Below are 26,314 nucleotides of genomic sequence, written 5' to 3'. Positions count from 1 at the left end.
ACTCACCGAGCGGCCGCTGCTCCTTCTCCCGGTCCGGGCGGCTCCCGCTGAGCTCTCGCCTCCTCGGGGGCGAGGGAGGAGCGGGCGAGGGCAGGAGGTGGAGAAGGGCGGGGAGGAGAGCGCGGTTTGAGCCCTCCCGGCTCCCGTCGCCGCGCTCCCTCCTTCTGCCAGCACCGCCCAGCCCAGCCCAGCGGCGCGGCGAGCGGAGGGGAGCGCAGGGCAGCGGCGCGGCGAGCTGCCGGGGCAGCGGCGATGTGAGTGCCGGGGGCCGGGAGGGAGCGGGCGCAGCCCCCTGCCCTGCGAGCCGGGCTCGGGCAGGGCTGGTGGCGTGTAGTGCGGGGGCCGGGCCGGGCCCCCGCAGGCCGTGGGGAGGTCGGGGCCGGGGGAGCTGCGGCCGTGCCCCGGCTGTGGCCGGCGACCCCCGCCCCGCTGAGTGAGGTGTTTCACTGTCGCTCCGGTCCCTCTGCTCCCGTCCGGCCTGCCGCTCTCTTCAGGTTGTTTGTTTTTGCTGCGCTGTCTTGCTCTTATCGCCCCAGCGCAGGCCGGGCAGCTTCGCCTCCCGCCGGTGGGGCACTCGGCGTCCCTCAGAGCGGGGCGGGAGGGCTGCGAGGGATGGGGGCTGTGGCTCCCCACCCTGCACCCCCTCTCTGTACCCCTTCTCACCCCTGCTCTCTCTCTCCCTCCCTGTCCCCTGCACTCCCTCCCTCTCCCCTGCACTCCCTCCTGCCCGTCCCCCCGACCTCCATCCCTCCCTGTCCCAGGTCCCCCCCACCTTGTGGCCTCCTCTGCCGCCTTTGGTTCCTGGCGAGGCGTGAGGAAGAAAATTGTCTGTGCCTTGGTTTTACCCGGGCATCACTACCTGCTTGAAGCTTTTAATTAGGAAATTTGTGGTAAAACCGGACTACATTCTGGGGAGTGAGATATGTAAAAATCCAAGCTTCTGTCTTTATTAGGTGAGAATGGCATATAGAATGGTATGTCTGTCTGCTTGTTCCTGTTACTTTTCAAAATATCCTAACTTCCTTGCTGAAAAAAATAATCTTGACATGGTCAAAAATTTCTCTAGAGGTCTGCCTGTGGGGCAGTACTTGATGGTGAGCTGTGTGAGTCTGCCTTGCAGACTGGTGCTAGGTTACAGCAGTGTTCTTAATTTTAGTTATCGCTAAAATTATACCTGAACAGATTCCTGACCCAATTTGTGTTGCTTTTTCCTCTCTTCTAATTCTTATCATATTCTTCCTGACATAGCCCATATCCTTCTGCATTTACAGCAGCAGACCTCTGTTCTCAGGAGATATCCCTGACTTCAGATATTTAACTTTTGAAAGCTGACTCAAACAGTTCACTTTATGTTCCCTGTATAGGGATGAAACACACACCTTAGGAGTTCAACATGCTTCTCAAGTGTCTCTTTCGGATGCAATGAGTGCTGGTTTTGAGATGACAGTTTCCATCTATTGACAGGGAGAAGTGAGACAACTCTACCTCACTATTTAGACAACTGAAGTTAGAGGAGATGACCTAGAGAACTGCAGCTCCATACACGCAGAAAGCTGCCTTCCCTGATATCTTTGTGCATTCTTGTATGTTAAAAGTGTTTGTGGCATTGGAAGTGGTTGAGTCACCATCCCTGGAGGTAGCAAATAGACACATAGATGTGTCACTTAGGGACATGGTTTAGTGGTGGATTTTACAGTGCTGGGCTAAGGGTTGGAGTTAATGATCTTAAAGGTCTTTTCCAACCTAAATGATTGTGTGATTCTGTAATTTATGATTTTGAAAAGAGATCTGGCAAAGCAGATTCATGCAAATACAGGTCAGGCTGAGCAGCCTCTGCAGACTCTGTTTTCCATTGGATATTGTAATTTGTATGTAGTTCACAGGGGGCTAATATAATGATAAAAAGAAGCAGACATTTGGGTTGTGAATTAGAATGTACTGAGGGCTTGAAAAAATATATTTGACTTGAGGGTCAGAAGAGCAAAGCCCTTCAGAGAACTGCCGTGTTTCATGTGGATGGAACTCTCATTTGGCTCTACTCTGTAGGAGCCCACATGTATAAACATATATTGTGGTCTGTTTGAAAGCCAACAAGCTGGGGTTAGGCAGGACAGTCCCATGTACTCACAGTGTCAGGGATAGTCTTTTCCTTATTTTATTTTTAAATGCCTTAAAAAACCCCAAAAGTTATGGGTATTTACTAAGAAGAGTTTTTAGGGTACAGTTAGTAAACTCTGAATGAACAGAGTTGCTCTGAATTATTGGGGGGTGTGAGTCATTAGGGGCCATGGCACTGGGACCTACTTCACAGTACAAGAAAACATTTTTGATCTTCTTCTCTGCCAATCTTAGCATTGCAATTTTAGATCTCACCAACACTGGGATATTTGAATTAGAATTAGCTGTTCTGGAGCAGCTTCCCATGTGAAGGAGAGTCTGTTGTGAAATACATGGAATTCTTTTTTTTTCTTTTGTTTTTTTTCTGCTTCTTTCCATTGCGGAAGTGTTACTTTTGTTCAGAAGTACGTAGTATTTCAAATAGTGTTCAGAAATAATAACAGATTCTGTCCTTTTGACTGGCTGTTATGGAACAGCTGCAATATCTACCCTGAATTAATTTGCTTGTGCACTCAAGAACTCGAATCTTACTCACGCCTGTGTATTCAAGGGGACAATGCACATAGCAACTCTTTAGAGCTCAAACTTGTAGAAAGCTGTAAGATGTTACATTCTTGTGAAGTGTCTGGAGGTTGTAGATACTCAAACCAAAGAAGACTGCTGAGCCCATGTATTCTGTTTTTTACCCCTGAGGGCTTCTGATTTGGATAGATCAAATTTTTTACCCCTGATACAAACCTCCTGCATCCCTGCCAGATTTCAAGTCAGTTATTTTAGAACAGAGCTATTCAAAGCAAATGCTTCCAGATTTTGTTAGTACAATAAAATTATTTTTCATTGTGTTCAGAACCACCTAAACCAGTTGCTTCTCTTTCCCTCTTGATTTCAGTACATGGTAGGAACAAAATCCTCTGGCCCAATCTCCACATAAAGTTTGGCAAAGCTGTCTCAGCTCAAGACAGCTACTTTTTGAGGGTTTTTAAGCTTCCCTTTGTAAGGAAGGCTGTTTGCACCACCTGTTGAAACATTATTGGTACAGTAACTTGTGAGGAGAAGCAGCCTGCAGGCTGAGAGTTCAGAGCCCTGGACTCTATACTTGAGTTTCTCTGCAGGTTACTTCTGAACCTGTCCTTTTTGCATACTCCCAAACACTGCACCGGGATGTGTAACCTGGTCACTGCAGCATTGGCTGTGTGATTCTCCTGTCTCAAGAAATGCGTTGTGCAGAGTATGAGTACCTGAGTTTCAGTACTTTCTCTCTGAGTTTCATCATTTTCATATCTTTTTGGAATGGCAAATAACAGGCATTGTTAATGCAGAGTTGCTACTTGTTCTTTCTTGTCTTCTTGTTCACTCTGATGTTTTAAATTAGTTTCAGAAACTAAAAATATTTTTAACATTGATCAATTTGCCCTCTGCTATTTGCAGCCAAGACTTTGTCATCTCATCAGTTCCGAAAAACCAGCCTGATGTTCATTTTTTCCTTCCTTTTCCTTTATCCCCCTAAAATGTTGTACATTCTATTTCTGAGTGGTATGACCAGTAAAAGTTGCAAGAAGATCATTGTTCTTGGGGAGACACAAATTGGTTGTGAGTTAGTATGGGATTTCCATGTCTGGATGAGTCTACAGCAGTTTGCCAAGAGGTTGTCCAGTACCCATCTGTATTGGTGCTGCCCTGTTCCCTGGTAGCAGGCTACCAAATCGACTTGCTCAGCGAGCTCAGGAAAGTCAGGCTCCAGAGACTTGGTCCAGAACCCTTCTGCCCAGTTAGAGCTTCACAGTAAAACTGGCACCTCTCTGGGTCTGTGTCGCCAAGCTCCCTTTTGGGAGATACACCTGGAAAAATGTGTGCAGTGCTAAACCTGAACCCTGCAAACCTGGACAATGCAGATATAATGTACTCTAGATTGTCTCCTTGTTTTACTAAAAGGAAGAAAGGAAGTTGTACTGGTGCTGGCCAGCTGGCCAGTTATCTAGTCCTTAGGAGGCTGGCCCAGCTGTAGAGCTTAACTTCTGTCAGAAGACAAGGAGTCTTAAAATCTGTACTATTTTGACTGCAATGACTTTATAAAATAGCTATTTCCCATTATTTGTACACAATTATTCAAGAATAAAAAACTTTCTGCTACTTTACTCTCAAGCCTGTATTTGTCAGACTGATAAAACAATCACAGACTTAAAAAATGTTCATGGATCTTAATTGTGACTGAAGCCCCTGAAGAATTTGTAGCATCTCAATAAAGTGGGGTTTCATTTCAGTTGCTGCTCCTTTCCAAATATTCCTCTTCGTTTGCTTTCATTGGAGCGCCACTGGAACTTTGTAGGTTCTGCTGTTGTTACAGAGGCAGGTATTACTCGATGGACATTTCAGCTGAGCTTGCTCTTTTTTTTTCCAGTGGTATGAACTCAAGTAGAAAATCTTTAAGATAATTATTTGGTATATAAGATTCATGCTCATAAGCTCCAGAATTGAGATCGTAAGTTACACAATTAATTTCATTAATCATGAAGTGCAGGATTTAAGGTTCTTAGGATAGCTGTGCACACTACTATTTACATTTATTTTATATGTAACAGTAGAGAGAGAGTTTTTATGAAAACCCATAGGAGATGAAACTAAAAGACTTTTATCAAGATGTGGATTTGTACTGAAGCCACAGGTGTGCCCTCAGGTTCTCCAGAGTGAGTACTCTATGTATTGCTGCAGTGGTTTGCAACAGATGTGGTGGCCAGCAGCATTTAGGAAAGAAATGGGTGTAAAATAGAGCTGTGAAAATATGGCTTGTCAAACTCTCAGGTCTTGACTTGTGGTAGGTGCAGCTGTGCAGTCTTAATTTTAGCACTTATGTTTGATTCTGTTGAAGAGAAAGAGCCTCCTGTCTTACGTTAAACTTGGAAGAGGGCAGAGGTTCTTGCACATCCAAAACATGCAGTGAGGCTTTTTTTAGTTTATGTTTTCTGTCAAAATTGGTCCATTGCCATAGGAAGTTTAACCCTGCATTTGGCTGGAACTTTATTGTAGATGATGTCAAAGGGTTTAGAGACAATTTATAGCTCAAGTAGGAAAAGGGATCTTGAGGTATTTCTAAGCTTTGACTTTCTCCCTCCCACTCAGCTGGTTTTCCAGCCAGAGCATTAGATTTCTCAGGCTTTGCCCCAGTATGTTTGGATATAACTCTCAAAAAACCCCTTTTAATTAAATGTGTGACTCTGTAATCACACAGTTCTAAAGTACACCATTTAGGGATGAGCGGATTTCTGTTTAAATTGGAGAAAGCCCAGCTGCTTCTTTCTAATTTCCAGGAAATTACTTGAAAAGCTGTGCATTGCTAACCATGCTATTGCTTATAGGTTGATATATTTTTGCAGAGTACATCCTTTGTACTTAGACTTTCAAATAATCATAGCCTCTTGGCGATTATATTTTTGTGTGAAGCACTGGTGGGGAAAGTGTATTTTGATACCTGCTTCAATTGTAGGAGTTGAGTTGATCAGGTCTGTTTCTGTAATTAAAGATCTGCTCACACGTATTGTAAGGATTGAGGGTGCTATTGTTGTGCATGGAAAAAGTTTTGGTTTTATTGAATATCAGGAAGTATTGTCTTTGTACTTTGTACAGTGGTCTGCAGACAAAAGGCCAAGATTCAATTTTTCTGATGTTATCAGTGTAATTGTGAATATTTTTTTACTTTTGTCCCTCATTCTTTGTAATTTTAACTTAAAAATATAGGAGTCTGTTGTTCAGATGTGTTCTGGTGAACCAAAGCATTGTGTCTGTTGCTGCCAGCCAATGAGAAATAGAATTGCTTCTACATAAGTCTCATCTGGCATTAGAAAGCAGTTTTTGATGAAGAAACAGCCATTGGAGATTGTTGGTTTTATTGTTAAATACTTTGATATACTAACTTTTCAGCTCTGAAGAGTTTTCCCCAAGTTTCCTTGCTTATCTAATTACGTGGGTCAGAAATTCCTACTTTTTTACACTGAAACATCCGAACAATTTGCTGCTGTGTCTGTGACCCCACAGGTCAGAATCTGGCCCAGGAGTCACTCCCCACAGTAGCTCAGTGTTGTCCAGAACTGCACCTTTGTGTTGCTGAGTTCACTGTGTACAGTATCCAGCATTTTTATGAAAAACAGTGCAAGTTGCACTTTCTGACCATTTCATGTTTAAATGGGGCACCTAGAGCTGCTTGTTTCTCTCTGGCTTGCTTTGTTTCCAATTTCTGGTTCCTACAGCACTGCCTCAGTTGTAAAAATTCTGCAGTTTTTGGAGGTCAGATCCCAATACTGAACTGTGCTTTGAGACACAGTTGTTAATACAGCTACTCTTGGTAGACTTGGTTTAAAAAAAAAGAAAAGAAAACCAAACTCTTAGAACTTAATCACCCAGTGAAGACTAAATTTGGTTTCTGAAGATATATATAAATATATATGAAAACCTGTGGCTTTGGTTATTGTTTCAGATTATACATCTCTTTTTTTCTTTCCCCAGGGCCGATTACTGGAAATCTCAGCCTAAAAAATTCTGCGATTACTGCAAGTGCTGGATAGCAGACAACAGACCTGTATGATGGTCTACCATACTATGTCCATTATTTGAAATATTAGGAATTTGAATTACATGCTTTAAACATCACTTTTTGATACTAGTCTACTGATGCATGAAATTTCTTCTATAAAAATGCCTTTGTAATACCTGTAGTGCTTATTACGTCAGAACCAGATACCCACATACAAGATGGTGTCCGCTGCTCTCCTTGGCAGTACAGATAGGGACTAAATATCTGACCCTGCTTATTCTTCAGTTCTGTAACTTAACATTTGGTCTGTCTTGAAACTGCCTGTGTCTGTCCTTCGCTTTCATGTGCAAGTAGAAAGCAAAGCCTGGCATCTGTACTGTTTGTATGTGGTAGGCGCAGTACAGCCAGTGCTCTGAGCTCTTAAAGGAGGTTTCTCTCATTTCACACAGCCCACAGAAGCATTACTGAGTTACAGAAATGTGTTTCAGACTTGCAGATGCCTTTTGCAGACTACTAGACACATTGGTGTCTTCCTTAGCAGTAGGATTTGCATTCCTGACTGGATGCCAGGGATACTCCCAGAGCTGAGCTTCCTCTGGCTTACAGTAAGATACCTAATTAGCTGACGTGAACTGCAGGTATCTTCTCAAAGTAAGTGAAAAGAAATACATATCAAGGGAGGGATTTGAGCAATTTATAAAGTCTGTCTCTAAACAAGATGAGTCATCCTGGGATGTGCATCCTCTGCACATCAGTTTGTGCAAAGGTCAGGCTTAGGCATCTAACATCTGAACACCCAAATGAGCATGGATGTTTTTATGTGAGAATCACATGAGGACTACCACTGTTGTACCTGAGCTTCTGAACTCCTTCCAGCTCCTACTGGTGTCAGTCTTTCTGGCAGCTTTTTGGCTTTCAGACTGTTCTGTTATCCTTAGTTATCCAAGTCTCCCACTTTGCCTTTTCCTCGTTCTGTCTCTCTTTTTCAGATTTTTGAATCTGCAGATTAGTTTAAATTCATTAGATACTTCTGAAGTGCAGCATAATGTAATTAAGGGCAGTAGCTAATACTTGGAACTCTAAATAACCCATATGGTTTTTAAAAGTTTGCATGAGAACAGGGACAAAAAACCCCTGATGATATGTGGAAGGATAGCATGAAAAGGGAACCCAGATTCCCTGTTATTTGTCTCTAACACGTGTGCTGAGCAGTATTATTTGAAAAAAAAAGAATCTTATTCTAATACTATGAGTTTTACTCATAGTAATCTCATAGTATCTATGAGATTACTCATAGAATCTAATACTATGAGATTTTATAATTTCTCTGTTGAATGTTTCTCAGTGTTCCTGTATTCCTATAGCCATTTTAGAGCTGTAGTGTTTGCTGTAAGTCTTCTCAGAACAGGTTACATTTAGGCTTGTTCAACTAAAATTAGTCCAACTAAATTTTAAGTAACTGAAATTAACTGGTTTTAAATTGTATAATACATATTACTTTTCTTGGTTTTTTTCTTACTTTGAAGAGCATTGAGTTTCATGAAAGAGGAAAGAATCATAAAGAAAATGTGGCAAAGAGAATTAGTGAGGTAACTCAAATATCTTAATTGCACAAATGCTTATTTTTACTCTTTTTCATTATCAGATTGGTTTTATTTATTCTCTTGGGGGTTTTTTGTTTTCTTTTAGATTAAGAAGAAAAGCTTGGAAAAGGCAAAAGAAGAAGAAAACATGTCAAAAGAATTTGCAGCAATGGAGGAGGCTGCAATGAAAGCATATCAAGAGGATATGAAAAGGCTTGGAATTAAGCCAGGTAGTTCATATAGCTAACAGATGATTAAAGACTATTGAATAGGAAAGTTTTGTCTTAAATTAGGTTTAGGAGCGAGAAAGAAGGCCTCCAGAACTGTTGCTCATTTTAAAAAAATGGAGTCTGCAAATTGCCAGTTGTAGAAGTTGCAGTACAGAGTATTTATAGCTATGGTATCCCCTGATCCATGGAACAATCAAATTTGGAGTAGAAAAATTAAACAATGTGTTAACAGAAAGTTAGGCTGTAGTTGGTGCTTTGAATCAGCAGTGCAGCTTCCTTTGATTAATTTTATGTTTCGCTTTTGCCAGTTGGAGGCAAAAGTTCCCATGAGGCTGGGTTCCCACTGGTGTGAAACAGTGGAGATGACAATCTCCTAGTCAGCTTGCACCTCAGAAAGTGCCTTTGTTCTGGACATTGAAGACATATTATCCTTTAAAAAACAAGTGTGTAGTTTCAGGCCCTTATAGCAGCTGTCTTTTTCATAACTCTTTTAGTTTCTCTTTTGTTGTTCAGTTAGAGCTCATTGGTCCTTATGATTTTTGTCTTTGTAAGTCATCATTTTAAATGTGGATGTTGTTATGATGCTATAGTAGTGGTGCAAAGCAAGATTCTTTTAATATAGTCTTTTAAGTGCACCTTCTAGGAGTATAATACTAATGGTTTTCACTCATTAGTGAAAATACTCATAAGAACAAAGTTTCCTATTTTCTGTTCTGCAAGAGTGACTAATATTTAAGTTCAGAATAGTACTCTTTTTTCAAGGATATTTTTTTCTCCAAGATGATGTAGGTTCCAGTTCAACACAGAGTAAAACGCAGAGTAACACAGTGGAAACTAAAGCAAAGAAAGAAAAGAAAGAAAAGAAGGAAAAGAAAGAAAAGAAAAAAAAGAAACCTCAGGACGCCTCAATGCCATCAAAAATTGAAACAAAGGAGTGGGTGCAAGGATTATCTCCTGAAGGCTATACATACTACTACAACACAAAAACTGGAGGTAAAAGCTACTGAGGAGCAAGTGCAGATATCATTACCAAATATAAGTGAGAAATGACTATCTGCATTTTTTTTTACTTCTCAGCTCTTTCAGTAGTATGCTGTTAATTAAAATGTGAACACTTAGATGGAGTTTTGGTATATAGAATTTGAGACTTGGGTATCCAGAATTTCAGACTGGTTTTACTGTTGATTAATAATGGAAGAATACAGTAATTGCACAGTTTCTGGAAATGTTTAGCCTGCAAGGGGTTAAGTACACAAAGATAGCAGTGTTTTTCCTGAAGAAGCTTTGTGATCAGGGATGTGAACTAAACTCATTGTGTCTTTCCACATTTACAGGATTTATCTAACTGACTTCTCTTGAGGAGCTGCATGTTGTGATTTACTTTAGAATATAAAAGCAACCCTCTTTTATGATTAATGATAATATTACAAAATGTTTCTTATAAATTTAAGGATTAACATTAGTATTTACTGTAGTCTTTCAAAATTTTTTTTTTAAACTAAAAATCCTGTATCTCTCTAGCAGGCATAGTAATAGACTCTGGAGGGTTGTTAGCTCCAGTAAAGCCAGCTGTAATTATGATACTTTGGTTTATTGTTCCTACCATAGTTAGGTCAAGGATTATTCATATTCCAGTGTGGTGTATATTTATTTATATAATTTGTTTATAGGTGTGCACACAGCAATGTCAAATCCTTTAGATCTGTTTTTAGTAAAGATTATTAAATATAAATGAAATGAATGATGTGAAATGGGTGAAATCTGCTTTTGTTTTTTAAGAATCACAGTGGGAGAAACCTAAAGGATTCCAAGGCAACTCTCAAAACTCACAAACGGTAATCAAATTATTAATAGTTTTTTGTCCTTGTAAACATTTAAATAATCTAAGCAATTTGCAAGTTGTCTGAGTGAGGAAGATGAATTTTTTGCCCTTTAAAGTGAGGAAAATATAATTTGAATGTGTAAAATCTTTTATGATAAACTGTAGTTTTTCTATAGAAATTCTATTTGGCTAATTTCTCTGTCAAGAGGAGAGAAGTAATTAGTGATGGTTGGATTCCTGCAGAATACACTTATTTTATGCTTCAACCCATAAAATGGAAAGCTTTTGGGAAATTCTGAATCAATTCTGTTAAATCTTTTTTGAATGAACTGTAATTATAAAAACCAAACATTACACAGTTGAAGTAGTTAAGCTTCCTTTATCTAAGGCAACATTGAGACTGCATTGTAGTAGTTGAAAAAAAAGAATGCCCATTTTTTTGAGTTTGTTTTATGATACAGTTGCATAATATATTGTGTTTTTACTGGGTTTCTTATGATCATGGAACCTATATGCAAGCAATTATTCAGCAAAATTAGCAATTTAGTACATTACCTAATTTTCCTTATTTGAGGCACAGAAAATTTGCAGGATAGTCCAAATGCAGAAAAAATTGCTATTATGATTAATGGATTTTCCCATGATACTTGCCACTCTGGGATTTTTGTGCTTCGCAGCATTAAAACCAGGATTTTTCCAACACTCCTGTGATGTTACGTTTCCCAGTTTTCAACATCAGTGTCACATATACATTTTAATTTGATGTCAGTTTTACATTTTAATTTGAGGTCAGTTTTGTTGGGTTTGCCGATGTTGGATTTTACACTGGAGTTCAAAAGAACCTGTTGCTTTCAGAGGGCTTGACATTCTGTAGCTCTGTATCGTTACATTGCGTGCTACTCTGGCTTTCTGATTCCCTTGTCCTGCGGTTTTGCACAACTTCTTAATCAGCACTTCAACTTTATCTTTCTAGTCAATGCATGGCATTGCAATATGTAAAGTCAGTCTTGCTGTAGCCTTCCACTGAAAGATGTGGTCCTGAAACTAATCTTGTATGGTCCTTGCTACATATTTACCCTGACAGTGACCTAGTTCAGGCAGTGAAGGCATCAGAGTTTAGGTTAGTGCTTTGGAGACTTATTTCCTTGCTATCAGCATTCTGAATAATCAGAAAAAATGCCAATGTGGGCAGAGCAGATTGGGGGTGAGAAGGCACTCCCTTCTTGGCATCAATTTGAAGTTAGCTCATCCTAGCCGTATCAGAAGCACACACCTTCAGCCCCCAGTATCTCTAAGACCACACAGCTGTATTTTGCCATTCCTCCCTCACCCTGCTCAGTGACTTCGTCCTGTCTTGAGTTATTTTCGCTATCGCTCAAAACAAGCATTTGATTGCTCCCTTATTTAGTCTGAGCTAAGGATATTGGGAACATTCCAGACCTCTAGCAAGGACTAGGACTCACTGCCCAGAAATTAAAGGGCATACTTGAAATATGTCGTGCCAGGAGCCCTCCTGGTTTTACAGCACATTAGGTTTTGCTCAGACTTGGTAAGAGGTGGGGAGGACATGAAAGGGCTTGTTGAAGGCTGCCTATAAGCACTTAGACTGACAGTGTGTTTCTCAGCATTTATGTCACACTCAGTGTGCCTAGTGTCAGATGTTGGCTGAAACATACAGGTCCAACAGGTACCCTACCCATACCCTAACCAACAGGTCTACAAATGCTCAGGATTTAATTCTTAAAAAAAAGAGATGAGTTATATGTTTTTAGCCTCTTTATCCTTAAAATAAATTTTCCTTTTGCTTCTTCTGTCAAAACCAGCACATTGAAACTTCTGAGGGCAAAACCTTGAGAAAACATGATTCTGAAGGCTTTCGTGCCCTTGCCTGCTCTGAAACTATCAGTACAATAATTTGTGTTTACAGAGTGGGTGCAAAAACTTTAGCTTCTGACTGATTTGTGCTTTTATTAAAAAACCCCCCAAAGTTTTAACAAGAGTATTAAGCAAATGTATAGGTATGCAAAAACCTGTCTGTATATCTCTGTATACACATACACATTTATTAGTACCAAAATAATATATGGTGAAGTTGCCCAACACAGAGCTGGCAGTATTGGTACTTAAGGAGCAGGCAAGCAGTTGAGTGTGTAAGAGGGAAAGAAAACTGGTTTCTTAAGGAAGATGTTAGGGCATGTGTAATGACTGATTATATAGCTGTTGCTGATTCTGAAGAAAAAAAATTACATATCCACAAAGATATACCAGCAAGTTCGGCCACATTTCATGTTTATTTATTAACCAGTAGGGAAAACGAGTGCATTGTTGAAATCGGTGCTTTAATAAAGAAGTAAAATTGTTTGCATGCCAAGTTTGATTTTGTAATTATTTGTTGTAATGTTCTATTTTGGGATTAATTTTTATTTGTTTGTGTATATTTAGTTTGTGATAAAATTTATTGGTACTAGTTTGCTGTAGGCCTCACAAAGACCTAAGTCTCCCAGAGAACTTTTTCAGCAGTCTCCACTAAAGACAATGACACAAGTAGGAAATTACAGCCTCAGGGGTGAATACTTTGAGAAAACCCAAACATGTAAAATTACGGCTTATATAAAAATTTAAACAGTATGACAAGTTATTATGCAGCCACATACTAATTATTCACAGTTTGAGAAATAATTGTATAGGTGCATTTGCAGTATTTTAAGTTATGGAATTCCATCTCATTGGAGTCAGAGGGAATACTTTCTAACAACATTAGGGATTCAAGCTTTAAACCAGTGAGGTGGTCACCGACAAAAAGTACTCAAGGGTTGAATAGACTCATAAGTGATGTATTGGCTGATCCTGAAAACTTTTTCCATGAACTCCTATCTTTTTCCTAGGGAGCAGAGTGGGTGGAAGGTGTCACTGAAGATGGTCATACCTATTACTATAACACACAAACTGGAGGTAAGTACTTTCTTCTTAAACACTGCGTCAGGAGAGAGGGTTTTCAGAAAAACCTCTTTTTTTTTGTTTTGCAAATAGCTTAATTTTTTACTAAGTTTTGTAATTTTTAAGCTGCTGTCTTAGTTGGAATAAAATAGTTGCTTAAGTCAGCACTGGCTTTCTGGCTGCATTGTCAGTGTGCATACATTTTTGCTTCAGAGGTTTTTTTGGACATTCAACTTGTAATTCTAAATTAGGCATTTGTCTTTACAACATATATATTGAAATTACAATTTGGAAACTAGAAGAAGGCAGGATTTTGGGCATGTAGAACTGACTAAGAATCCCCTCCAGACTTTCCCTCTTGCTGACATAGCATTGATAAGAAAGTCCAGAATCTTACCTCCTACTTCTTTTCCACTTTTTTTTCCCTACATGGGGAACTTTGTGGTAACTCCCTCAGAATAGCATCTGTTTTCTAAATCTATTTGAATCATTTTAAGGTCAATGATGCCTCTCTGGAGAGCTAGTGGTTTTTTTGCTGGCTATGAGTTTTCCTTCTGCAGTTGGGTATGAAGTGGCATTGCTAATGATGCCAAGAATAGGGGGAAAAAAAACCCAACCAAAAAAAAAAACAACCAATAAAACCAATCCAAAACCTTTCAGTTTTTCACTGGGCCACTCCCCTGCCCAAAGGATTTGCAATTTCTTTTGAAAGGGAAAAGAGATGTTGGTTATTTTTAAACATTGCCTTTCAAGTTCAGATACATTTTTGCCTATGTTTGCTGGTTTTTTAAGTACTTCATGGACATACGACACTTGTGAAGAATATGTTTCTAATCATCACATGCGGCAGAATTTTGGCTTTTGAGATTTCAAATTGATCCCTCACTTTTATATAACTCTAAGTGTGTATCTTGGGAGTGCTTGAAAATTACTTCTCTGTTCTGCTAACAGTAATCCCATCCTCTAATGACAAGACAAATTTTTAATTGATATAAATAGTTATAAGTGTCTCGTGTCAGTCACATAACTTAGGGGACTATGGTTCCAGGCTTGGTGCTATGAATCTGGGATGCTGCACCTACTGCACTCTTTTATGTAGTACCTGGGAAAGTGGACTTGCTCAGTTACTAATCTGAGGCCTTAAGAGACTGCACTGTTCATGCAAATTCATTCATTGCCAGTTTCTTGCATCTTTACTTCTTCAAGATATATCTAGGCGCTTACATGTTGTGTTGTTTCCAGTTAGGAAAAAAGTAGGGGTTTTTTACATCTGAAAGCTTATATAAAATTATAGACTGAAAGTTGGTGTACTTTTGCCATATTCTTACTGAAATCAGTTTTAAGATCATTGAGTCAACTTTTATTTGAGTATTTCTTCTCAGTGTGTCTACTGGAATGCTACTTTTAAATTGAAAATGTAGATATATGTGTATGTACATGTCATGTATCTACTTCCATGTCTTTTCAGATTGATGTTTGTATTTCCTTGTTTTCTTGAGAGCTCTTTTAATTAGAGACCTAACATTACTAAGAAAAGTAGCACTAGAAAAGGGTTTAGCTGCCTGGAGACCTGAAGCTTGCAGTTATCATTCTTTACTTTATCCTGTCCTTGTAATCAATGACCAGCTCAAATAAAATAGGCACATCTACAGGGCAATTAATTTATTTGTCTGTCCTGTGTAAGGATGAGAGAACCACAGTCTTGTGGGTCACAATTTGCCATGTGTGATGTTTTTTATAAGAGCTAATTAAAACAAGCTTTATCAACAGTGAACTCAGCTGTCCTGACTGACTGTGTCTCTGCTGGGAAGAAATGTTATCTTTCTGATAATGGTTATTAAAACAAATGTACCAAACAAAGGCAAAAGCTTTTTGCTAAATTATTTGCTGTGTTTTTGCATAAGGCAGGACTGCTTCTGAAAGGTTATGTTGTCGAAGCAATAACAGATCAAAACAAGAAGCGTAAATAATGTGGTTGTTCAAATGTCTTGGACAGTATCCACATGGGAGAAACCGGATGGTTTTGTTTCATCTTCAAATGAGAAGGGTCAATGTGACAAGCCTGCAGAAACAACATCTGAATCAGACTCAGAAGATAGTGAGAATGAAGCAGAGAGTTCAGAAATGAACCTCAAGGTAAGTTTTCTTCAGATTTATTTTGCATGCATGATCTTGTACTAGAAAAATATAACTGAATCTTTTATGATTTTTGGTAGGCTATACTTACTGAAATGAGATTAAAATGTGTGACTGAAAGTAAAATTTTGCACTTTTTAATAAAATGAATCTTTATTCAATTATTTGGCTCATTAGTGGCACTGTTCCAGAGTAGAAAGCATGATCTTTCCTTCAACACACCAGAAGTACCTTGAATTCTTCAAGACATGTGATGTTCTCTGAGAAAGGTCACTGTCTTCTCTCTGAAATAATCCACAAAATGGTTTGGATTTCAGTGTGAGCATGACTTCAACCTTTCATTGGTAAATGTGACTGCCAGTAGACCTTCAGGGAATACTTTGGACTGCAAATGATATGGTTGTATTTTCCGTATTAAATTGAGAAAAAACATAGCACATAGTACAAAATCTTTATCACTTACATATTTAAAACATACATTAAAAACTTGAGATAAAATGTGTGATAATGTTTCTGCTTGGGTTAGATGGTTTCCCTGAAGCTAGTAATTCAGAAAAGACAGAGGCAATTTAAATACAAAATGTATTCCTAGACAGAGTTAATTGTGAAACACACTTTTGTATCACTATGCATCATTACAAACTGCTACCAGGTATTAGCAATAAGTGTGTGCATCTGCATGTAGAGAAAGTGGTATTTGAAATTTTTCATCTTTATTTTAAGATATGTTAAGCTTTGTTTTAGGTTTGTTAACTTCAGCCTTCGTAGATGGGATTTTCCTGCTTTAATTTCTTGGAACATTTGAGATTTATTTTTCATCTATAAAGCTCAAGAAGAAAAGTTTGTAAATTCAAAAATTACATATTGCAGTATGAATTTATTGCTTCAAGTTACTCTTGGTTGAAAAGCATGAATAGTAGATAATAAGTAGATAATAATAGTAGCAAATAAAAGATGTAAAATAAAGCTACATTATGTTTTTATTTAGGCTTTTTTGCTTAAGATGGGTTTTTTCCTCTTTAGAGGAAAGGAGATAATGGTGAGGAATCAGAGGAAGGGAAAAAATCTCCCAAAGCTAAAAAGTTAAGCCCTTATGGGAAATGGCGAGAAGTTAAGTCAGAAGAAACCACGGATAAAGAGGAGAGTACATCAACTTCCCAAGAAACCTCAAGTGATGGATCTAACATGACCACTCCTTATGGAAAATGGAAAGCACTTAAGGAAGTAGGGGAAGAACAAGAAGAAGAAGCAGGGTGAGTATCTTTTTACCATCCTTACTTTCATAATGTTGTTTGCGAGAACTGAAGCTTTTCCCTCTGAATTCTGGCAGAATTAGCACAACTGTGATTGGAAATGTTGCCAAAATACAATTCTTTTCACAATGATTATTTTAAGTAATAGTTCTCCATTGCAGACAGAGGAGGTGTTTTAGGTTTTGTGTACACGTTCACCATGAGTGAAGTGAATTGAAGTGATTTAAGAATCGTAATCATGCACTCTTTTTTCAGAGGCTGAGTATTAAATATTTAAATGTTGCTACTCTAAGCTTATGTTCCTTACATTATGTCCTTCAACAAACTGATTCAGCTGCCCCAGGAGTTCCTATGATCTCTCTCTCTCTGTCTCTCTCCCCCCGTCAGACCAATGAGCTGTAGATGTTTTCGTGAAGTGCATCTGATCAGAAGGGTTGTTTTGTTTTTCTGCATAATGCCTGTGGTGGATCTTTTGTTTCTTCCTTGTAAAGTATGCTCTTTTATTGTCAACTTCTTCTTGTGGGTCCCTCAAGGAGTCTGGCAAAAATAGGTTTTAGAGAATGAAAAGAGTCTTTCTCCTTATGCTTTCTCCATTCTTCAACATTATTGAGCAGGTAGACCTCCGACAGTGCTCATTCTAAATTAAGCACTGATGCACTTCTTTGAGATGATAATGTTCACATAACACCTCCTGAATTGCACCAGCTAAACTGCTCCTTGACTCCCGAGCTGAAAAATTCTTTTGGGTTTTTGGAAAGCACTGTGTAATAAAAAGTGCTTTGAGCCACTGAACCCGATAGATCAGTTTGTACTTCAACAGACATGCTTGAGATGAACACACATGTCAATGAGACAAATGCAGTTGTTCATTATTTACTTTAAATTCAGTCTAGGCACAGTGCCAACCACTTCCAGAAAGTTTACACTTTTGGGATACTACAACAATCACATTTCCTCGACTTGCCATCATTCTTGTGGCTCCTATTTGGCCAGACCCCTGTCTTCCTAGAAGCATGGAACCTCAGACTGGGTATAGTACATGAGCTGACATCAGGCTAACACTCCATAGTAGCAAAAGTTTTCTTGTGTGGATTGGCCAATATCTCTGCAGAAGTGTTGTGCTGGCTCAATACCTGTGATTTAGGTAACTTTCTGCCAGCTCTTTGGTTTTTCTTCTTAGTCATATGTTTGTGCCATGGATTATCCTTGTGGAACACAGTGTTTTGCTGCTGACCCCTTAAAACTGATAAGTCATTTTTAGTTGTTGTCTTTGATTTGTTTGGATCATTATTGGCTGTGATTCTACCCTCCGCAGCCAGCTCTCCCAGCTTAGGATCACTGTCAGATTTCATAAGCTGGGTCCCTCTTCTGCCATGCAGTCACTTCAGAATGGACACTTGAGGCATACAACTCAATGGTGTTCTGGCAGTGAACCACTGCTACTACTCACTGTCTCCTGTCTTTCAATAGTCTTAAATTTACAGACATACAGCCCTGTTATCTCTTGCAGGACTGTCGATACAATGAGTGCTTGGGCCATGCTATAAGTTCTGTACAAAATGAGGTATTCGTTTGTTACTTTTTATGGCAGCCCATGCAGAAGAAACAAAGAACATGGGTGTTTTTTCTTGATGCCTGTCATGATGATAACTACAAAACTGCATCTAACTCAAAGCTGTTTTGTCAAATAAAAATAGCTGTTGCTGACTGCAGTACACCATGTTGCTTACTCCATGTAGATTAACCCTTTTACATTTTCTTCTCTTCTCCCAGTGAAAAAGTGGACCTGGAACTTCCAAGTACAGAGAGTGACAATGTAGCACCCCAAGTGCTGGAGGATCCAGAAGAGGAAACAGTCATATTTAAAGAGAAGACAGTCACCTCCCTTGGAGATCTGACAGAAGGGGTGCCAATGTTTAAGAAGAGGAAATTTGAAAATGGAAAATCTAGAAACTTAAGACAAAGACTAAGTGATCAGTAATACTTAACAAATCATTTTAGATTCTGTTTAAGCTAGAGTGAATCAAAAGTATAATATTTTCAACAGGCTTTTATAAATAAAGTGTTGGATAGAAGTTAAGGATTTATAGGTAATAAAATATACATGAGTTTAATATTTTTTTATTTTATTTTGATGTGATTGGTTTTGGAATGGGAGTTTGTGTTAAATTACTTATGCAATATTGTAAATACATGTATTCTTTATTGTAACCATGCCATCCAAGTTCTATTTGCTCTGTGTGTGCTGTTTTAAATACATTTCATAAGGTTTTTTACTCCTTTTCTAACTATGTGAGAATGCAGTAATCCTTAATCTTGCAAAAATGAAGCAGACCTTTTATTTTCATAGAGGAACTGGATCAGTAGAATATACTAGAGAGTAAAATCATCCCCCAAGATTGTTTATGTGGTGTAGTTTCTCCACTAATGAGTAAAATATTGTGCTTACTAACCTTAGTCTGATTGCTTGCAAAAGAGTGGGTGGTGAGACTGCCAGCATTTCAAACTGATCATTTAGAAGCTGTTTTTAGAAGAGTTAGTCAAATCAGTGCCACCCATTCCAAATGATGTTCTGAAAAATTATTTCTGTATGTGCATGGTAAATGTATTAAACTTCTGCAGAAGATCTAACCCTGCTGAATCCTAACTTGTAGTAACAGCACCAGAGCCACACCTGTTGGAGTAGACATTTCTGTGATATCTTCCTGTCTCCTGCTTTATTGTTGTCTACTTGAATTTTTCCTTCCTTTTACTTATCAAGTTTCTTTTTCAGTCTTGTTTTCTTTTTGTCTATTTCCTAGCAAAAAACCACTTGCCTGATATTTTAATGAAAAAATACTTTAGAGACTTGGCCCTGCTACGGCATACAGGACCATTTTTGAGGGGGTTGTGTTTTTTCTTTTGATAAGAAGTGTGTGTTTTATGGTTGCAGTGTTTGATAAGCTGAGAGGGCCTAAGTGTGTTGAAGCTTCATCATTCTCACCATAGGGGAGGAAACAAAAAGATCAGCAAAGCTGATGGCTGTAGAGTCCAAGATGAACTGGACTTTTTCTTAAGGATTGTCCCACTTGGTGGGATTGGTCTGCATTTAGCATCACCAGGATTCGTTGTCTGTGTCAGAATATAGCTGCATTCATTGCTTCTCAAGCCATCAAACAGTGTACCAGAAAGGTCCAAATAATGAATCTGTTAAAAACTATGTCTATATTCTTAGAGCTCACAGTGTTTTGTTCAGGGGAGTCTCAGTCAAAAAAAAAGGAATGCAGCTAAGGCGGTTGTCAAGAGTCCAGTAAAATAGAGTTGGTAACTGCTGAGCTTGAATTTCTTTGAGAAAACAACTATTAATCTGTTGGATCAGTTGGGAAAGGAGTGCAGAATAGGGAATCTGGTTTATTCTGTATTACAGTGGAAGCCGAAGTTCTTTTTTCAATTCTGTGACTTTTACTCTATTTAGAAGAGAATTAATTATTGTGTTTAATCCCATGTGTTTTCTTGGCTTCCTCAGGATTGGTGTATTTTGGCTGATGTTTGCTCTGATAAATCTGAAAGTTTACTGTAATATCTGACCCTGGATTATTATTTAGAGATTCAGGACACATGCAGGATGCTTCAAAGTCTGAGATGCAGGAATGTACAACATGTACTCCCAGGAGAGGGTTTCCTAATCAGATTTTTTAGGGTTTGTTCTTGCGCATTACTCTGGGAGCCTGCTCTAACTTGAAGTTTTCTTGTGTTTGTGGCCAGTTTACTCTTCCAATTTACACAAGTCCTGCCCTTGAGCTAAGTAGCTTTCCTTCACCTTGAATCCATCAAATCTTCTCTCTTTGAAATCACAAACAGCATCCTTGTGTTGACAGGATCTTCAGTGTCCCACCAGTGCTTCTCTTCACCCATTCCAGCCTGTGTCCGCCTGGACTACACTTGCCTAGGTGGATTTCCCTGGGCTAGTTCACCTTGATTAAAGCCATGCATGATATCACCAGTACTTCTTAGCATATTGAAAGTAACTCTTGATACTCCCCTAAACCTCATTTGCTTTTCATATGCTGTCTGCCATGGGCACCCTTACCAGTGACTTACCACTACATCTGACTCTTTCTGCTCCTTTGCTTTTGCCAGCTGCTGAGTTACCAGCTGGTCATGCTTTCCTTTCAAGCACAAATCTTTATTTTCTTAAACATTTTTTGTACTGCTGTACTCATCTTCCTTCTGTTACTCCAAGCCTAAAGTGTAAGTATTTCATTATGATTTCTGAAAAGTTGTTTTTGTTTATTAGTACAGTTTTATCAAATAGTATAGGGCTTTCTTGTAGGCTCCACTTTTAATATCCTCTGAGAAGGATAGCTTTCCTCTTTTAGTGACATTCCCCAAATATTAGCATCTTTCTTTTAAAATGCTTTGTCACTTTGAAGTGGTCACAGGCAGCAATTTAAGATACCTGTAACTAAATCTCTTGAGCAGATGTTTAAAGACATCTGAAAATGAGTGTTCAAAACTTGTTTCCTTGTGGAGCTGCTGTTAGATATAATATGAGCCAAAGGTTTTAGTATTGTGTTAAGTAGACAAACCAGAGCATTAGGAAAAAAGATTAAAAGTTTTTTCTTTGCTTACAGCCAGTAAAGTTAGTTTAAATACCATATGTGTGGTTATAGCTGATGTGACTTTTAAAGCCTGCATTTCACAAAGAAATACAGCACTTTGCTCTCCACTACCTCTGAAAGTCAGAGACCAGTTAATTCTTTGTTCTTAAGTGTAAGTTATAAAAATGGCCAGTTGAGTTTTGATATATCCTAAACCATTGTTTAATTTAGCACCATGCTGTCATTCAATTTCCTTATTGTGTATCTAAACCAAATATTTTCTGCTCTACACTAAAACATTGTCTTGTGTGAGATTTAAGGCAGACATTGCTTTTCCAGGACATCTGTTTTGCACAGATCTCCCTCCCTTCTGTCCTATCTCCCTGCAAACTCTTCTGCTTTTGGAATTTGCTGTAGGAGCCCTCTAGGTATTGCCACTGTTACACTCCTCATCTGCTAATCCTTCTCGGAGCTGCACTGGCTTTTGACAAAGCAATGTTCCTTTTAACATTTGAGCAGAGCGTTGTCTGTTCTGGCTGATCTATTTTCTATCAGACACTGTTTTTATCTGCTTGCCTGTTTTTATTGCCAGCTCCTTGACTACACCATTGGTTTTATATGATGTCATAGACATTATGAGCAATATGAGGAGAGCCAGAGAGCAGGGGGCAGTCCTTGCAATTTCTCATGATGGTGATTTCTTCTGTGTGGTTTTGAGGCAGTCAATTCACTGTTCTGTGAATTTTCCTTTCTTTGCCTCATGTTTTCATCCACCTTGTCTGCTTAGCAAGGCAGCTTCACAGCATAAGACTCGTGTGTGTTTTTACAGCAGGGCCTGCCTGAAGTTGGTGATGCTTTTAGAAGCAAATATATTGCATATACAGAAAAAAGAAAAATTATTTTGTTGAGCATTTGCTATGTCAGGAGCTGTGCAGAGACTGCTCAATTTTACCCCTATTATAGAATAATCCTTGTTCCTATTTAGGCTAAAATACATTTTAGTCCTTCACCTGGGGATTTATAGATTGAAATCCACACTTTCCTAATAGGAAAGTAATCCTCACAGATAAAATTTGACCCTTATAGATAAAATTTGTGCCTGCAGCATCACCCAGTTCCAATATTCAGTTTTAGAAGTGGGAGGGCTGGGGAGATCATGACATGGATCTGAGTTAAGTTCACTAACTTGTGCATTTATAAATATTTTTCCTTTTTCTTTTTTCTTCCCTGAAGGAAATTTTATTTCAGTGCAAATTTTGGCATCTCAGAAAGAGAGTAAAAAACAATTTCATGCTGCTTGGTTTCTTTGATTTGTTTTTTGAGTTGTGTCTCCCCTTTTTGAGTACTTTCCTTATTATTGCTGTCTTCCTTGAATTGTCTTCCTCCAGTATTCCCAGATATGCAAATCTCTATCACCACTGTGCCGTGTTTCTGTTGTCCTCCTTTACTTCTCCCCTGCTCTGCTGAGATTTCCAGAAAGCTTCCTGTTCTTCTGTAGCCACCTTGTGTCCAGGTCCCGGCTCCCAGGAGCAATTCTTCTGCCTGTTTGCACTATGCCCTGAAGAACCCTGTCTGTTTTCCTACAACACACAAGCTATTTCAAGACTTTACATGTGCTCTTTTGATTTCCTTGATTATTCCTTTTCCCAATACAGATTCCATTCCTTGCACGGGGTTTGCAGCCCTTAGATCCTTTTGCTTGTTGGTACAAACTTATACCTCCTTCTATCAGCTGTGGCAACCCTTGGGTTCTGTTTTGTCAGCCAGACCTCTTCAGTCTCTCCTCTATCTACCTCTTAAGTGCTCCTACCTTCTACCTGCTAAATTATTTAACTTAGAATTTGTTAACCATTTGTGTGATTAACAGGTTTAGCTTTGTGAAATGTTTCAGGATAGAACTTGAATTAAAGTTTCCGTACAAAGCAAAAAGTGTTGCAAATTATCATCTCAAAAAGGCTAAATTTGAGGATTCCCAGAGAGCCAGGTTTCAGAGATTCTGGAGACTTTGGGGAATTCCCAGGATTCAAAAGCAGATTTGATTTTACCTGTTAAAACCATAAATAGCCTGTTAAAAACCAGCAGACAGTGTTTTACAGACCATGGACTGGAGACAGTGGATTTTAATGGCTTGCTTGGGGTGATTGAAAAGCGTTTGTTTTAGTTTTTAAGTAAGTCTACAAAGTTAAACAGCTGGTTTCTCTTCTCAGCTACAATTACAAAATATTGCAAGCTCTTGAAGTGGAATTTATATGAAAATACTGAATAAAGCTTTCCTTTAAACAATCTGTTTGTACCATTGTGCATCTGTTTAGGGGGTTTAGAGCAACCTGGGAGATTTAGGGGTGGAGATTCTGTTCAAAATGGAGTCTGGGGTAAATATAAACTAAAATAGGTCTGTAAATATGGAAATGCTTCTTAAAAATAAATACTTTTATTTTGTGGCCACCAACAGAATATCTGTGTGCCTTCCTGTAGCACCTTAAGCAATAACTGGATGCTGGTTTATTCTGTGCATCAGTTAAGAGTAACAAAAACCCCGGGTTTAAATTTTTTATTTAAAGTTTTTAACTGAGTTCAGGTTAAGATTTGCTGCAGTTACTGTTAGTAACATTCAAAATAAAGCTGAATATATGAGCTTTTTGGTTGTAACCGACTGTGATTCAGTATTTTGTATATTTCCTGGCCTTAGGAACAATGAGCAGTGCTCTGAGGGTCAGATACACACTCGATGACTCAGTGAAAGCAATTGAGGCGAGGTACCCAGGCTGCCCTCCTTTTGCAGAGAGGGGGAACATCCTCTCCACTGCCATGGAAGGGCTGGGCTGCTGCTTCCAGGCACACACAGCTTTTGTCTGGCTTCCTTGCTGGCTGGGTGAGACCGTGCTGCATGAGACCTCAGCAGAGAAATGAAAGGGGTCCAGGAACTACAATTCCTAACAATCAGCAGGAGCTGCAGAGCCGTGAAGCTGGTGCCTTGCACAAGCTGTGACGTAAGGCTGTGAGGAAGCCAGGCAGAGGGTGGTAGTTTATGTTAGCTGTAACACTGTTTGACAAGGAAAGCTGCAGGAGAAGGCTGTTTTGAGCAGAGGAACATCCTCTTGCTTTGTCGTGCTGTTTGTTTTTTCCCAATAAACTGTTTTCCCTTTTACTCCCCATATTTGTTACTCTAATTTTTCCTGCTATTGATTTCACTGCTGAAAGTCCTGACTGCTTGTAGAAACCAAAAAGCCCAAGATGAAATAATCTATCCTGAAATCACCTCAGAAATAGCAGTGTTATGCTACACACCCCTTCCTTGAGGACAAGTACCAGGCCATGGTCAAACACAATCTCTCAGCTCTTATATCCCACAGAAAGGCTGGGGTGAGCTGGAAGAGCTCAGAGTAAAATATGGCTTCAAGTATTTTTTAAGTTTGGAGAAAACAAATTCAAATAATGTGTTCTCAATGAGGAGAAGCAAATATCTGGTTTTAGTAAAGCAGAGCATTGCAGGCAGTGGCCTCCAGTAGAAGTGTTTCCACTCTATCCCAGCTGTCATAGCTGTATTTGGCTGACATACACATGTATATGCAATTGCAAGAAAAGCTTAGGACAAAAACCCTTCAGGAACTCAGCCTGGGTCAGGCTGGCAGAGGGGGCTCAGCTTCTAAATTTCAATACCTATATTCAGGACATCCAAAACTTAGTAAAGAGGGGAGCTGCTGTCTGCTTTCCCTCTTCTTATCACTCTGCACAAAACCATCAACAAAAAAGGGCTACAGAAAATTAATCAATCACAAATATCCATAAGATCCTGCAGAAATATCACTGTCTTTCTTCCAGTAAAATAAATGAGGCTCATATTTCTAAGTGTTTCAATAATTTTTCATAGTAAAGAACTTCATAGACACTAACTAATCCGGGAAGCGGAATCTTATTGTTTAAATTTTTTTAGGAAGTATTTAAGAGAAACTTGGAAATGTTTGAGAGAAAGAATTAATAGAATTAATTGGTGCATTTAATTGCATAATTATAGTGAGCACGATAATTCAATAACTATGTTAGCTAGATATTCTCCTATTACAGCTGATCATATTAGTTATTGCCAGTCTGTTGGCCCTGCAAGAAGTATATGCTCAGCTGCAGATCTTTCTGGAGGGTTCTTTTTCTGGAGTGCTTACTGAAAGAAGTCAAAGTCCAAATGAATCCTGAATTGCACGGCAATAAGTTTTCTGATTGACATGCACAGCTACCAATTAGAAAAAAAAAACAACAACCAACTCAACCAAAGCCCCAAAGCTTTTGAAATTAAAGTGTTGGAAGCAAGAGAGAAATTGTCAGACAAAGCTTGCTGATAAGAATACACAAAAGAATGGGAAAATAATTGCAGAATGGAGGAACTGAGTATAATTTTCCTGCTTTCCTCCTGTTAGAAATTCTATCTATTTTTCTTAATATAGCTGAATAATGTTACAGTTGTTGCTATATACACAGTAATAAAAACTACACCCTTTAGAAGAACATTTTCTCACACTGCGTCATTCCTGGTTACAAAATAAATATGCAAATATAAATCAACCACAATGTATAATTTAAATTGCAACAATGAATTGGTTCTTCTCATGCAGAAGACAGTGTAGAGCAGCTTTCCAGCAGAGCCTGGGACGAGCAGGATGAAAGGAAGATGCCATGATTTGTCATGTGAAGCCAGCTGAGCAGAGCACCAATCTTTGTGTCACCCTGAGCATGGAGCATTCCTGAGTCAGGCATCCAAGGAGTGCCTGCTGGTGCTCAGTGCCTGCCAGCACCTTGCATGTGTAGGGCAAAACATCAGCACGAGTCCTGCCAAAGCTGAATGTGCCCTGGAGACACCTGGATCCCCTCAAGGATAGGCAAAGGCAGACATTTCCAAAGACAGGAGCTGAATTCTAGAGCTACCTGGTTTGTTGAAATGTGTCTGCAGTATGAACTTGGTTTCTCTGCCAGGAGACAAGGAGCTGCCTCTTACCTCATAAACTTCATTGAAAACTAGAGCACTTACTTTTACATTGCAGCACATGGGCCAGTCCCACCACAGGCTGACCCAAGGGTTCCTGGAAGAAATTTAACAGGCTTCTCTTATAACATTCTGACCCCTTCACTCCCTTTGTT

At 39.0% G+C, this 26,314-nt stretch overlaps 2 protein-coding genes across 4 annotated transcripts in view; one reads left to right on the top strand and one right to left on the bottom strand.

Annotated features, from left to right (window-relative positions):
* The window catches only part of ELF1 (E74 like ETS transcription factor 1), an 87,612-nt gene extending 87,463 nt beyond the window's left edge, over positions 1–149 (bottom strand). For 2 of the 3 annotated variants that reach the window (XM_018908696.3, XM_050978765.1), the window contains exon 1: positions 7–149. The gene's annotated coding sequence lies outside the window, so the exon portion shown is untranslated. The remainder of the gene's footprint in view (positions 1–6) is intronic. The other variant, XM_050978750.1, reaches the window with a different exon arrangement.
* Positions 116–23,467, top strand: WBP4 (WW domain binding protein 4). Its single transcript, XM_018908702.3, has 10 exons — positions 116–254; positions 6,616–6,688; positions 8,170–8,232; positions 8,333–8,456; positions 9,237–9,449; positions 10,236–10,291; positions 13,164–13,230; positions 15,212–15,351; positions 16,375–16,604; positions 18,378–23,467. Coding segments are annotated over exons 1-10 (1,176 nt in total). The 5' UTR covers positions 116–252; the 3' UTR covers positions 18,586–23,467.
* Positions 23,468–26,314: the final 2,847 nt, after the last annotated feature.

The sequence above is a fragment of the Serinus canaria genome, chromosome 1, assembly GCF_022539315.1.
Source record: "Serinus canaria isolate serCan28SL12 chromosome 1, serCan2020, whole genome shotgun sequence".
Taxonomy (NCBI): Eukaryota; Metazoa; Chordata; class Aves; order Passeriformes; family Fringillidae; genus Serinus; species Serinus canaria.
This window is presented reverse-complemented; position numbering and strand designations above follow the sequence as displayed.

What these genes read in the sequence shown, in the direction of transcription:
- WBP4 (XM_018908702.3), top strand. An exon ending in GGATAGCAGACAACAGACCT is followed by an intron (nt 6,689 to 8,169) that starts GTATGATGGTCT and finishes CTTACTTTGAAG; the next exon opens with AGCATTGAGTTTCATGAAAG. An exon ending in AAGGCTTGGAATTAAGCCAG is followed by an intron (nt 8,457 to 9,236) that starts GTAGTTCATATA and finishes TTTTTCTCCAAG; the next exon opens with ATGATGTAGGTTCCAGTTCA.